The sequence below is a fragment of the Microplitis demolitor genome, chromosome 5, assembly GCF_026212275.2.
Source record: "Microplitis demolitor isolate Queensland-Clemson2020A chromosome 5, iyMicDemo2.1a, whole genome shotgun sequence".
Lineage (NCBI taxonomy): Eukaryota > Metazoa > Arthropoda > Insecta > Hymenoptera > Braconidae > Microplitis > Microplitis demolitor.
In genome coordinates, this window is record NC_068549.1 from 13,853,533 (window position 1) to 13,869,470 (window position 15,938).

General features: G+C 31.0%; 1 protein-coding gene across 3 annotated transcripts in view; it reads right to left on the reverse strand.

Annotated features, from left to right (window-relative positions):
- Positions 1-15,938, reverse strand: part of LOC103576315 (SPRY domain-containing SOCS box protein 3) — a 64,628-nt gene that overhangs the window by 21,107 nt on the left and 27,583 nt on the right. For all 3 annotated transcript variants that reach the window (XR_001345206.2, XM_053739481.1, XM_014442301.2), the window contains exon 3: positions 3,762-4,215. Coding sequence is in view for 2 of the 3 variants with exons in the window: in XM_053739481.1 (XP_053595456.1) it covers positions 3,762-4,215 (454 nt within the window). In the remaining variant the exon portion in view is untranslated. The remainder of the gene's footprint in view (positions 1-3,761; positions 4,216-15,938) is intronic.

Below are 15,938 nucleotides of genomic sequence, written 5' to 3' on the forward strand. Positions count from 1 at the left end.
TGAACCCACACATCATACGAAATCATCTCATACTTGGATTGACGTTTGCGCTGTCAGTAACCTCTCAATGCTCACTGCCTAGGGGCAGTCTTTACAGCCATTTCTCTCTGGACATGATCTAGTCTATGCATCTATCAAATATCGAGCACTATGTAGCAATCTAAAACATATCGTTTACAGGCCTATTAAAATTATCTCTGCTGATGCAATTGAAAATTTCATCGCCAACTATGATACTGAGCTTTTTGAATCCCAGACTGACATCAATTCCAAGCTCGATGTCTTCAACTCGTTTGTCAATGATTTACTTAATGCTGTTGCGCTAGAACGTGTGATCGTTCTCAATCGACCACCAGTTCCATGGATGACTACTGAGCTTCGCACATTAAAAAGAGAAAGGGATGCTTGCTACCGTGCTGCAAAACGAAACTTTTCTGGTTACCTGTTCACAAGATATGTTAATCTACGGCGTGAGTTCAAAAGTAAGCTATCAGATGCTAAAAATTCATTCTTGCAGTCTAAGTTCGATAAGTCTGGTAACACTAAAACCTTTTGGAGGGAATTCGACAACCTAGGGATTACTAGAAAAGGTTCTTAATCCCATCATGTGCCTACAATCTCGCTTACTGAGTTAAATAAGGACTTTGCTGCTATCTCCTTAGGTGATCCACTACCTGCGATCATTGAACTTATTCCTGAAGAATATATCGCCACTGAAGATATGGATTTTAGCCTTCATGAAACAGATCGAAATTGTGTTGAAAGTGCTATTAAACGTATATCTACTAATTCAAGAGGACTTGATGACATACCTATATCAGTATAAAGCGTTACTAAATGTATTATTGCCATTCGTTTTTGAGATATTCAATTGTTCTATTAATAATAGTATATTTCCTTCCTTGTGAAAATTTTCTCTGTTAAAACCCTTGCCAAAAGTGCGCCACCCCTCATCTTTGTCTGACTACCGACCAATATATCTATTATGTGCTCTATCTAAAGTACTAGAAAGAATTGTTTATAACCAGCTCGTAAAACACCTGTCGAATAATAATTTGCTTGATAGTAGGCAGACAGGGTTTAGAGAATGTATGAGGACACAGATAGCTGCTTTGAGGTTAGCCGATGATATTAGATTCGGTATTGATGAGGGTGAAATCACCCTTGCGGTTTTCTTTGAATTCACAAAAGCGTTTGACACCGTAGATCATTCGCTACTAATGCATAAGCTGATGGAGCTTGGTATCTCACTAGAATCTCTGAAATGGTTCCATTCTTACATCTGCAATCGGTCACAGTCTGTTTCTGCTGGTAATAATATTAGATCAGAATGGATTCCTACTAGCTCTGGTGTTTCTCAAGGCAGCGTTCTTGGCTTCTTACTCTCCTCAATATTTATTAATGATTTACCAAAATGCCTGCGTTACTGTCTTCACTTGCTTTATGCAGATGATCTTGTCATCTACTTACGATGCAAGCCATTAGATATAGCTGATGGCGTTCATCGCATGAATGAAGATATCCAACGTATCGCAGACTGGTCGATATTTAACAAGCCTAAGATAAACAAATCTAAAACCAAAGCAATGATATTTGGTAGTTTAATAAATTTATGTAAGCTCAATAATGATAATGTTGCCGCTCACAACATTCGGCTTTATTTTTCGAATGAACAAATCGATATAGTTAATACCTTTAGGTACTTAAGCGTTGTTTTTGACAGCACGATCTCTTGGAATTGTCAAGTAGCTAGCATTAAAACACGTTCTGCACATGCCTTGCACAGAATCAGAATGCAGGATGGAAATTTAAGTATTCCGCTTAAACGTAAACTTATAGTTGCCCTAGTCCTACCCATTTTTGACTACTGTGCCTGTGTCTTAACAAATCCAACATCTGAACTAGAAAAATCATTACGAGTTTCGTTAAACAATTGTGTACGATTTGTACTTCGTATCAGGCGTAGGGAGCATATATCCCGTCATCGGCGGCATCTTGGCTGGCTACTACCGAATCACCATAGACTACAACTTGTTGCCTGCGAATTCTATAAAGCTCTATGCCTTATGGGACCTGGCCTGTTTGGTAGCCAATTAATACTTAGATCCAATATTGCATCTCGACGAAACCTTACGCAAACGGATACTCTTCAAGTTCCGTTCGCACGCACGACGACTTTCCAAAAGTCATTTATAATCACTGGTTGCAATTTTTGGAATGAACTCCCAACCGAAGTTACCTCGTCGGCAACGTTAGACGAATTTCGTAATAGATGCTACCTGCATTTATTGCAATTAGAAGAAATTCAATCTTAAGGAAGAATACCGTTTACGTGAATAATTATACTCGCTATAATTAATTAATACACATATTGTATATACGTTAATGGCCTAATGACCTAAACTATTGCGATCTTATAATTTCTCTGATCTGTGCAATCGGTATCGTTATTATATTATTTGGATACTCTTGTGTAAAATGAAGTTATTGTATTGAACTTTATGTATTGTAGTTTATTTACTATGCTGATATCTTTATTTGATTTTATATTTTGTACTTAAAACCTATGTTTTTGTATTTTTTGGTCTTAATCACAAGGAGCGTTGCTCCATGATCGAATAATAAATAAATAAATAAATTTTCCCCTTGTCTTAAAATTGACTTTTGTCCGTTTAAATAAACGGTCTGGCGCCCTCGTGCACTAATCTAGCCTGCGGAGCTGGTCCAGGCAGAATTGTTCAATTATAATTTATTATTTTAATTACTGGACGCATTTAAACATTAATAATAATCAAATTCATTATTAATGTATTTTTTTTTTTGGAGATTTATTTAAAGTTTATTACACACGTTGGTGACCACATACGGATCCCGGATATATACGCGTCACCATCACGTAAATTTAAAAGGTTCACGTGATAACCTTAAGCATCAAAATCGGTTTATTCGTTCAAGAGAAACCATTGACGAAAGAATTAAAAAAAAAAGTTTTTTTTTAGTTTTTTTGGAATTTCTCAAAAACGACTAAATAAACCAATTCGACATAAATCAAGACCAATAAGCTCTAGAACCCAATATAACGCGTCGATTGCAACTTTAACCGTCGTAATCGAACAATCCATTCGAGAGATACCGTCGGAGAAATAAATAGTAAAAAAAAGGTTTTCCGCGAATATCTTTAAAACGACTGCACTGAATGAAAGAAAAAAAAATTCAATCATCTATGTGGGATCCGAACCCACGCTTGCTAGATACTTTTAAGGATGTTTATTATTATTATTATTGCAAGCCTGGTTCAATCGTAAAACAGTCGAAAGTCGAGAAAACTCCACTAGTTACGATAGAACCGGGCGTGCTATAGTATAGATACTAATACAGTAGAGATCCTTTTTGATCGTCAAATTTGTGTCTAAAATGTATAAGAAAAAATACGATCAAAACAGACCTGAAATTTCGACTCGGGATAGAATAAGATTACATAAATATAATTTTACATTGAATTATTTTGCAACGTAAATATATTTAATATTGATTTATTTGCATAGAAATCTATTTAGGTAGAGTTTTAAAAGTAGAGAAGTAAAAAGTACGCTTGTGACCATGTGCGGTATGAAAACATGATGTTGATTGTGCATGATTTGAGTATAAGAAAGTCCAGACTTGTATATGCTATATATAAGTATCTATTTTGAGTTGATTTACTCTGATGGAATATAACAAACATATTTTATAAAAGCAGGATTGAAAAATAGAGTAATTACCTTGTTTCAGTCGCAAAATTTCAGCAAATACACCGTCAATTAAATAACGAAGACTCGGAAAGGCTGCCGATAGATATGATCTATGCAAAGGTTTTAACATTCCAAGACAATTCATCTGTAAAGATGCCGGAACTGAACAACTTTTTGTGATCCGCATACAACTATTGGCTGCTGTTGATGAAATCATAGGGTATAATTCGACGCTACGTAAGCCAGTAAATGCAATTCCAAGAGGTTTCCGATCTATAAAAAATTGTAGAGTTCCTTTCCAAGTATCTAAATGAGCCCCAACGATACTTCCTCGCTCGAAAGGCGATGAATATTCTTTAATTTCACCAGCATGATGTATGTTACCCTTGTATGACAGTCCCCATGATTCTCGATCTTGTCCCAATAATGAGAAAAATTTGTCTCTCTCATCTACATTAACTTTAGCAGTACCTACACCAATCATCTAGAATACAATACATTATTATTGTCTAATGATTTCTTATTTCAGCACATATAAATTTTTTTTATCATCACAAAAAATATAAATGAATTATTAAATTGAATTATTAATAATTATTAAACGACAATTATATTAGCATCTTTGTAAAATTCTATTTTAGGATATTCTTAAAAAAATGCTAATGGAATTGAGTCAATTAATTGCCTATATAATATGCTATTATAGGTACATCCATACAAGCAAATCAATCAAGTAATCCGAATAGCTTGAAAACATTATTATCAATATATTTAAAGCTGTTCAGATTCAAAACATCTTACTATAAAATTAATATTGTTGAATTCAAGTCGGTAACTAACGCTCTATAATAATGTCGAGGTTTTAATGCTTAATTAATCATAATCATTAGTTTAATGTTAACATTCAAATGGTGTTTGGTTTAAAATACTATGGCAAGCAGTAAAAATAATAATGTGTTTGTCGTAGATATAAAACTCTATTAATTAGTAACTAGAGCTTAAACCCACATAACAATCTTGTTCAAGGCTTGAGCAAGCCTCGTCTCAAGTTCGATAGACGTTAGTGTCTTTTCCTATCTATGTATCTTGCTGCAGATACTTGTGGCTAAATTTCAATAGCAAGTCTAGTGAAGCCTTACACAAGATATTTGTGTCAGATTATAACTCAATTTTGGAGGAAGACTATAGTTGAAAATAGTTGCACATATGGCTTGCTCAAGATCTGCTCAAGGCTCGAAAGTGACCTTGAACCTTGAGCAGATCTTGAGAAAGTCATGCGTGAGTTCCTGCCGTAAGTAACTGGTGCAAGAAATGCACAAGAAACGTTTCAACTGCACCGTATTTAAGATATCTTCAATATTCTGGCGTATAATGTCTTGAGGAAGTCGAGCACAAGTCTTGATGACGATTTCTTGCTACATGATCGTGCGCAAGACCCATACGTAGAAAAAGATACTAGTGACTAGGGGTTTTGTTCAAGGCACTGACACTAGAATCTTGCTCATGCATGTGTAACTTGGGAAAATTATGCGTAAGGTAACTAAAGAATCTTGGTTTAAGATAGTAACAGTATAAAATGTAAAACATAATAATTATAGTAAGAACTTGACATTATAATTTTATTCGAATAATACATTTTGACAGAAGTACCCGGAAACAAATGATTTTGTCTGATCATATATAAGTATACATATATTAATCTATTAGTCTAGTCAACCAGTGCCTTTTTGACGAAAACCTGTTCAAGACCACCGAAAATTATGATTAAGGTCTCCTTCGATTCGAAATGGCATCTATAAGAAATGTTAAAGTGGAAATTTGGGGCCGGCAAAAAGTGTAAAAGTTATAAACAATTTAGTAAAAAAAAAAAAAAGTGGTTTGGTTTTTTCGAAATATTTCAAAAACTATTTGAGATATACAAAATCTGAAAAAAGATTCTTAAAGAGCAGGAAATTTCCTAACAAAAGTTCTGCCTCTCTGAACTGTACCGACAATATTTATAATTTTAATTTAACGGTAAAAATGGGACTAAAAACGGGTAGTGGCGCGTGCACGCATGTCGATCGAATCAATAGCGTGATCAAAAAAAAATAATTTTGACCAATAAAATATGAATATTAAGGAATAAAAAAAATTTGTTACTTTCTAAACATATGAATGAACAATAATCCGCCTAAAAAAAATTTTTACCGCAATTTTTTAGTTAATTATGCTTTTGTTAATTAGTTAATTTTTATCTGTTAAAATTTTACATAAAAACCCTGATTATTTAAATACTAAAAACCTGAAATTTTTTTCACTGCTTGGAGCTATTATTGAAAGAGTTGAGAAAAGATCGCCGTTGGAAAAATTGAAAAATTTTGATTTTTCACTTTTTTATTAACAATCGAAAACATTGAAAAATTAGAAACGTAAATAAAGCAATCGAGAAAATTTTTTTTTTTTCATTTTTTGGTTAATTTGTTTTTTTATTGTTAGAAGCTACATAACAATAATTTTTTTTTAATTTTTACTGGCATTGTTTAAATATTTCTTATAAACAAATGCATTGTTAATGAGATTTTTAAAAATTTTCTTTTGGGAATCTGATCCTTAATCGAAATAATGATTTTTAAGAAGAAAATCGTTTCTTAAAAAAATTTTTTTATTGCTGAAAAACACATTTGCTAATTAACAATTTTTTTTTGCTGCTTAATATTAATATTAAAGAACCATTTTTTTATTAATCATTATTTATCATTTTCTCTTATATTATGAAAAAAAAATTTTTTTTTATTAATTTTTCATTTGTTTATTAAACAAACAATTTGTTGTAAACAAATGAATTCTTATGCTGTATTTTTTTTAAATACTAAAAATGACCATGTGTTTTTTTTATCGGAAAAATTTTTTTTCTATTTGTTATATAATTTTTAAAATTATTGAACACTTGGATTTGTCGCTACCTTACTATTTTTTTCATTGTTATTAAAATAACTTATAAACTACTGAAGATACAACTTGAACAATTCAAGGCTTTATTATTCTCCGTTAATCATTGAACAAATTGAGCTTTTAACCGAAGCTCCAACTCGATTTTTCAATAAATTTTTCACTATTATTTAGATAAATCCTTCGAAATAAATCTTTCTGGGACATTTCAGTTCAAATATCTTATAAACTATTGGGAATACGATAAGAACACTTCAAGTCATTTTCATTCTTCATTAGTCAATAAACAAATTGATCTTTTGACCGAATCTCTTACTCAATTATTCAATAAATTATAAAAAAAAGCACATATATAAATAAATTACTTTTTTTTATAATTCATTGAATAACTGAGTTAGAGATTCGGTCAAAGGATCAATTTGTTCATTGACTAATGAAGAATAAAAATGATTTGAAGTGTTCTTTTTTTTTTTTTTACTAAATTGTTTATAACTTTTATAATTTTTGCCGGCCCCAAATTTCCACTTAAAATTTTTTATAGATGCCATTTCGAATCGAATGAGACCTTAATCATAATTGTCGGTGGTCTTGAACAGGTTTTCGTCAAAAAGGCACTTGTTGACTAAACTATATATGGGGCATTCCATGCCAAATCACCAAGGTTTTGACCCGACCCCCTTCAATTTCGCTGAAATTTTTTTATGATTTTCTATCCTACCAAAGACATTTTTTCGAATTTTTTCAGATTTTTTTACCCAGCAACCTAAAAAAGTTACGAATTTTTAAAAAAAACCACTCTTTTTTTTTAAATTGCTATAACTTTCTCACAAATTAACCTTTCGGCACTGTTTTTTTCAAAATTTGTTTTTAAATGTAGTTTTCAGAAAAAAATATAAAAAATTTTTTGGAAGTCGCGATATATGAAATATTTCAGTTTTTTCAAAGGAAACGTCATTTTTTCAAAGTCCGAAACCTTCGATTCTCAATTTTTTTGTCTCGAAAAAAACTTCAACTAAGACAGTATTTAACCCCGCTATTCCCATTTTGTGCTGACTTTCCCTTATATTTTTTTTTTCGATTGAAAATAAAAAAATTTCTGAATTTGGGTTATTTTTTATGACTTTGCGCTGAAGTTTTTTGGATTGTTTTTAAAAGCTCAGAAGTTAAATAATATTGTACAAAAACAATCGCAAAGTGTATTAAGGGCAAAGACTGATTTTTTTCGGAGGAAAATTCTCAATTTTTAAATATAGTAAAACCTAATGTTATAATTAACCTTCTGAATAAAACAATTTATAGATAAACTGAGAAAAATATAGATATCCTTATAGACAGTTTTGATCAAATTGAACGGAATATAGTATAGTACCGAATATTTCAACTGGTAGAGCACTCGGCGCGATACCGACATGGTCTAGGTTCGATTCTCAGTTTGGACTATCTTTATTTTTCTCAGTTTATCTATAAATCGTCTTATTGAGAAGGTTAATTGTAAATTTAGGTTTTAATATATTTAAAAATTGAGAATTTTCCTCCGAAAAAATTAATCCTTGCCCCTAATACACTTTACGATTGTTTTTGTACAATTTTATTCAACTTCTGAGCTTTTAAGAACAATCCAAAAAAAACTTCAGTGCAAAGTCATAAGTAATAAGCCAAACTTAGAAATTTTTTTATTTTCAATCGAAAAAAAAAATATAAAGGAAAGTCGGCACAAAATGTAAATAGCGGGGTTAAATACTGTCTTAGTTGAAGTTTTTTTTAAGACAAAAAAATTGAGAATCGAAGGTTTCAGACTTCGAAAAAATGACGGTTTTTTTGAAAAAACTAAAATATTTCATATATCGTGACTTCCAAAAAATTTTTTATATTTTTTTCTGAAAACTACATTTAAAAACAAATTTTGAAAAAAAACAGTGCCGAAAGGTTAATTTGTGAGAAAGTTATAGCAATTTAAAAAAAAAGAGTGGTTTTTTTCAAAAATTCGTAACTTTTTTAGGTTGCTGGGTAAAAAAATCTGAAAAAATTCAAAAAAATGTCTTTGGTAGGATAGAAAATCATAAAAAAATTTCAGCGAAATCGAAGGGGGTCGGGTCAAACCTCGGTAATTGGACATGGAATGCCCCATATATACAGTAGCAATCAAAATTATTTTGATAACATGAAATTTGTTACCATCTTCTTTAAAATAAAACTATGTCAAAAAGAGCCTTGCATATAGTAGAAAGCAATACAACTGCAATCATTTGAACGCGTCAGGTTTCAACTTGTTTGTTTACATTACATGCCATCGAAAAAAAAAAAAATTAATTGTGAGTTAATTAGTTGATTATTTTATAAAACAAAGTGTATAATAAATGAAAGACTGACGAAAACATCCTCAATATGGCCGTCCAAAAAAACAATTAGAGTTGATAACATTATAAAAAAGGCCATTCGGCAGCCGAAATGAAAGGAAGATTTTCCAATTAATCTATATAAAAAGTTTCAAACATACATATCTTGTCATACATGTTAGTGTATAGTCATAATATGAAATTAGGCTTGTTTTCTAAGAGTGAGGGTAAAAAAGGAAAACGACTTTTTCCGATAGATAACTTCAGATAGTCGATTTGACAAAACATTATATAAGTAATGTACCCAACTATCCTTCACATAAACGAAGTATAGAAAATCTAATTAGTATTAGATCATAATTGTAATCGCTATTACCATGGCAAGACAAGTTATAATTAATAAGACCAATTATAGGACGTACAGATATGATTGAAACATCATAAGTAATAAAATAAATGCTTTTAAAATATAAAATAGCTGTGAAATCTAAAGGTTATTTTGTGAATAAAATACAACTGACGAAACTGGATTATAATGGGACATGCATAAGTTCTCCATGAAAATAGTTTTTGTCTAATTATATATGATTATATATGTTCATATATATGACCATATATGATTATATATAATCATATATGAAGTTCTATATAATCATGCATGATTATGTATGGGGTCATATATAATTATATAAGACATACATGATTAAATCTGATCATACCTGGCTGTTATAAGCCCATATATAAGTCTATATATGATCAGATCTAATGATATATATAAGTCTATATATTATTAGATCTGATTATATATGAGTCTATATATAATTAGATATGATCATACTTGGCTGTTATAACTCCATATGTAACCAGATATAAGTCTATCAGATCTAATCATATATGACTCTATATATAATAAGACATGATCATACTTGGCTGTCAACTCCAATTATAACCATATATAAGTCTATACATGATCAGATCTGATCCTTTATGAGTATATATATGATCAGATCTGATAATATATATATAGGTCTATATTAAACATGGCCAAAAAAATTGACTATTTTTTTTTTCTTCAAGGTTGAAGTTGAGTAAAAATAACTGAAGTAACCTTAATAACTTTCTAAGAAGTGACTTAGAAAAAAATATTGGGAGACCTTTTTTGTAGAGCATGAAATTTCCTTCCAAAAATATGTATCTTGACTAGAAATAATTTTAATATTTCTAGTAGTTACAAAAATCGGTTACAAAGAAGCGGCTCGTTTTACGTCAATGTACTAGGAGTGATTTTTTGTACGGATTTCTTTTAAAAATGTGCATTGCTCAAATTTTTCAGATAGATGATTTACGAGTTTTGGGTAAAAAATGAAATTTTTGTCAAAAAACGAACATTCGTAACGATACGCCTCTTAATATCAATATTAAGGGCTCAAACTTGCACAATAAATTTTTTTGGTCATCAGGAATAATATTTTCACAGTATCGAAAGAAAAAAAAATAGTCGACTTTTTTGGCCATGTCTAATATAGACCTATATATTATCAGATCTGATCATGTATAGACTTTTATATGGTCTTATAACAGCCAGGTATGATCAGATCTAATTATGTATGGGGTCATATATAATTATATATATCCCTATACATAATCATGCAAGATTATTTATAACTTCATATATATATATATATATATATATATATATATATATATATATATATATATATATATACAGATATAAACTTTTGAACCAAATGTATTTTCTGACTCAGCTCGTCAAGCTGAGTTTAGATGTAGCAAAATTTTTTAAAAATTCCATCATGAGGACAACTACAAAATAGTTAGATATCTATGAAATCTACTAAAAAGGAGAAAAAAATCTCTTTGCTTTTTTTATATTATAGAAAAAATTGGCGTTACAGAACTATGCCGAAAAATACCAACACATCAAAAGGTGCGAAACATAGCGCCCTTTTTTCACGAATTTTGTATGTGTGCAATCTCAAAAAAATACCCACACAGAAACAGGTGCGAAAAATAGCGCCCTTTTTTCACGAATTTCGTGTGCATGCAATTAAAAAAATCGGTCTGTCGGTTGACCCTGCGGGCCAGCCCCAAAACTTCCCGCCTATTTCGAGCTCCTTGAGCTCAGAAAATTGTTGTAGATACATTTTCTCTTCGAGCTCGAAAATACTTTTGTATGCCTTTGTTTTCGAAAGAAAACGTTTTTTACGATTTTTTTTCAAACGATATCTCTCGAACGAATAAACCGATTAAGACGTTCAAGGCGACAATCGACATGTTTTATTGAGTTCTATAACTGATCAGATTTTTGAATTGATTCATCAAGTCGTTTTTGAAATACTTTCAAAATACTAAAAAAAAAAATTTGGAATTAATTGGGTCAGTCATTTCGAAAATATTTGGAAAAAACCATTATCCACCAGTTCTTTCTCCCGCGATATCTCTCGAACAAATTAACCGATTGAGATGTCTAAGGCGGCAATCGGCGCGTTTTATTGAATTCTAGAGCTGATTAGATTTTGAAGTCGATCGTATAAGTCGTTTTTGAGAAATCAATAAAAAACTAAAAAAAAAATTTTTTTTTTTTTCGTAATTCGCAAATGTTTTCGAGTCTATTCGATCAATAATCTGAAATTTTCAGGAAAGTTGATGGCCAACAAGCTCTTTCGATTGCCACCTCAACCATCCAAATCGATTCATTAGTTCGAAAGTTACAAAGTTACGTCGACATCTGATGAAAACTCGATTTTCAAAAATCGGGGTGAAAACAATAACTTCCCGAAATTTTTGAAAATCGTCGATTTTCTTAGCGGGAAGTTAAAAATATACCCGCACATGAAAAGGTGTGAAACATCCCGACTATAAAGTACTGTGGGATCGTCCAGAGTATATATGTGAACCTCATTGGGTCCCAATAAGACATGCCCAAGAGAATTCCATTTGAGGATCCAATAAAACCTAACCGAGAAACCCTTATCGAAAAAAAATTAAATTATTGTGTTTTATCCTATTAGAGCTTGTGGGGGATCTTAGTGGAAAAACCCACCGTGGAAATGAAAAATAATAGCTATTTTTTCCCTCGGGGTTCTGTGTGAGATCGAAATGGGAAAACTCAACTTAAAATAAAAATTATATTGTCAGTTTTTCCTCATTAGGTTTCATGTGGGACTATAAAGGGAAAACACAATTTGAAAAAAAATTATTGTGTTCACCCTATTTACGATTTTACATGGAAATTGATTGCAATAATATCCGGATAGAATGATTTATAATTTCAGTGAATTTAGAAGTTGTATAACAAATTTTATATGTAACTATACGTTTAATTGATTTCAAGTGTAGTTGCTTTAATTTTTATCTATACTCTCCGAATATCAAAAAAAAAAAATTCAACGTATTTGAGTCCCCGAAAACTTAGTATATTCTTATGTACCCCGTTTTACCCCCCCCCCCTATATTTATACAAAGAGTACGTCGATTATTGCATCACGAATTTTTTATATCTTCATCAGTTATTCTTTAATGTCATAATAAATATACGATTTACACTGACGCGATCACATACGTGGGTCAGCGCAGTAGATAGCATCAAAGACTTTGAATCAGAAAGATGCAAGTTCGAGCCCAGCAGTCGCTGGGATTTTTTCATCAATTAAATTTATGTATACTTCCTCTAAGTAATGTTCCTTATACATAAAATCACAATTTGGAACAAATTGAAAATTTCTTTCTTAATTCAATATTTTTTTTTTTAATAGGGATGCCCTCGTGAGATCTCTTAGAGATTTCCCTATTGGGGCATAGCTGAGACCGCCCAATAAGGGCCCAATAGGTTTCACATGAAAATTTCTAGTCGGGATAGCGCCCGACTACAAAAAAATGTGAAAAATTGCACTAAGCCCCTGGACTCCTATATTAAAATGCTTTTTTTTCACAAAAAGAAAAACAAAGCGATTTTTTTCAGCTTCCTTTTTTTTTCCTAATTGAATTTTATTGAAAATTTCTTAAATTTCTATTTGGAATATTAAAATTGAGAGATAAATTGTCGGGGATGAGCCGTCAGGGGATGAATTGTCCGGGATGAATTGTCTTGATCACAAAAAGCGTCACACCCAAAAATTGCATGTTTGTATCCTCCCGAGAAAATTATTTATTTAATGTTAGTAAGAATTTACTCCAACCAAGAATATTTTCTCAAAAAAAGTACAGAAATTCTTAAATCAAGAAAATATTACTCGGTTGGAGCATACTCTTACTATGATTAAAAAAATATTTACTCGGGAAGATACAAACACGCAGATACTTGAATACAATTTTTTTTTTTTTTTTTTTTCAGTGTAATTGTTTGGTAATTATCGATTACCAATCTGAATTTCCCGCGATCCGACGGGAGTTCAGCCGCTAGCGCCCATCCGATGACGCAGCTAACTTACCCCCGGCAACCGTTTTTCTCTTTGCTGCTACGACGCTGTCAACAGTGAATTCCTTTCTCAACGTACAAAACATTTTTCACCGCAAATTATTTCACCCTGTCAAGGATTAAGAAGTTTCCAGAACGTGCTTAATTCACCAGGTAACCATCTTGCCAATATCATTTATTAGATAGTTCTGATTCAGACGCCATCGGCTCAACATCATTAATTCTAACCTGTTCACGCCACGGGGCTTGACCACGGCGTCGTTTTTTCTAAGTGCTGCTCGGATCAATTGTGTATAATTGTTATTGACAATTAATATTTAACTTAAGCAATATTGCTCAATTAATTTATAATTAAATATGACTGTTCAATTGATTTTGTGATCATGTGCTCGGATCAGCGTCTGCTACGCTCGGCCCGGACTGGTGTTTCCACCGGGTTCCTATACTTAATTTACCTACAAATAAATTCTGTTCAATTAATTAATAACTAATTAAGTTGTGTAAACAATTGTTACGCTCGGCATGGTGTGATACACACATCCATGTTCAATTACTCGGATCAACTCAGTGTATTCCTACGATTTCTGATCGGATCGATTACATATATAAATCTGTTCAGTAATTAATAATTACTTAAATTATAACATTTGTTACGCTCGGCGTGGTGTGATACACACATCCATGTCCTACTCATCGGATCACTCAATACATTCTTAATTCTTATAATCGGATCAAATTTACTTTTGTTCAAGTTACTGTGCTGTGATATTGTTAATATATTAATTGTTTTTTTTTATACTTGACTATTATTATTTCACGACCTTCTAACACCCAGTTCCGGAAATTAAATAATTAAATTTGTAATTAGATAAAGTTTTTACAGTAATAATAAAAAATTATTTTATTGTATTATTCATGATATTGTTTAAAAAAATAAAATTTGTTTAACAACAATATTTTTAATTGTTGTTTTAATTATGACTGACTGAAACTGCAATATAGCCTGAGAAGCTCGGCTGCGCACTCAATTGAGAGCGCCCGGCACCCCGCGCGCGGCAATAAATAAATTCATATTATTTAAGGTAACTTGGTAGCCGCATTCCGAAGTTAAAACAGTATCTAAATTATTATTTTTTTTTTACTTCAATCATTCAATGAAGTTCATAATAATTTAAGATAATTAATAATAATATTTTATAAGCTATAATTAATGTGCAGAAACAAATAGTAATAATTTGGCACATTAATAGGTATACCAGAAAAATCTCTACCTTACGACAACTGAACCACAACCAGGCCTACCACAAGTAACTGTACCACACGACAACTATACCAGTTTTAAACACTACCCGCAAAAATCTCAACCAATCAACAATTCTACCACTTAAGAACTCTCTCACATTACAACTCTACCAGATTACAACCCTCCCAGTAACAAACTCGATCATAGCAATCTCTACCATAAAAATGTCTACCACAATACAGGTCACCCAAAAAAATGCCTACCATTAGCATCTCTACCATTTATATAACTACCATAAATAACTCAACCATATTACACCTATACCATAATAAATTACTACCAATAAAATATACTACTAAAAAAATCTTTACCATTTTTTAAGCCTACCCAATAAAAACACTGCCGCATAGAAACACTACCAAAAAATAAACTTCTTTATCATATGCTTATGTACCATGCAATATAAAATACAGAAAAAATTGATTAACGTATATTGATCATGGAGATACCACGCTGCACGATTGTTATCTGAATCGTATCTACCCTGCTTAAAAAATCCGATATTCTTATAGCTGTATGTTTAAGGTCCTATACTTAACTATAGCACTTCTCATAGAACTCATTCATTCTTATTAAATCTCTATAGGAATGCATGAGAATTTATTGGATTCTATGAGATTTTCAAAACAGGGTAGATAATATATTTAAATGAAGGCGGCGAGTAAAAAGCAGTGCAAGCTTCGTATTTTTATTTTATTAATATTTAACTTTTTTATTTTATTAGAATGATACTTAACTAAGCAATTAAATTTTTTCTTGATTCACATGAAATTCATGAAATTATAAGTAATTTATCTGCCATCATTAACAAGTTTAACTTTATTATTATTATTAGTATTACGATTATTAAAAATCCTAACGTTAATATTTAATTACTTATTGTTATCATTGTTTGTCACAAGCGAACAGATGAACGATAGAAACGATAAAATCCACCAGACCGGAGTATGCAGCTTCTACTTCAACGAATAAATTATTAATTATTACATAAGAAATGGAAAGAATAAAATTCATCTATTGTTTTTTTGCATTTTTTATTTTATTATTAAAAAATATAATCGTCATTTATTAAATATTATTGTTATATTTTAACTTATTTATGATTATTCTAGATTTGATTAATATAATAATTGATTGAAACTTATCGATACTTAACATTTAGTACAAATATTCAAATGTTTATAAATTGAAAATATTGG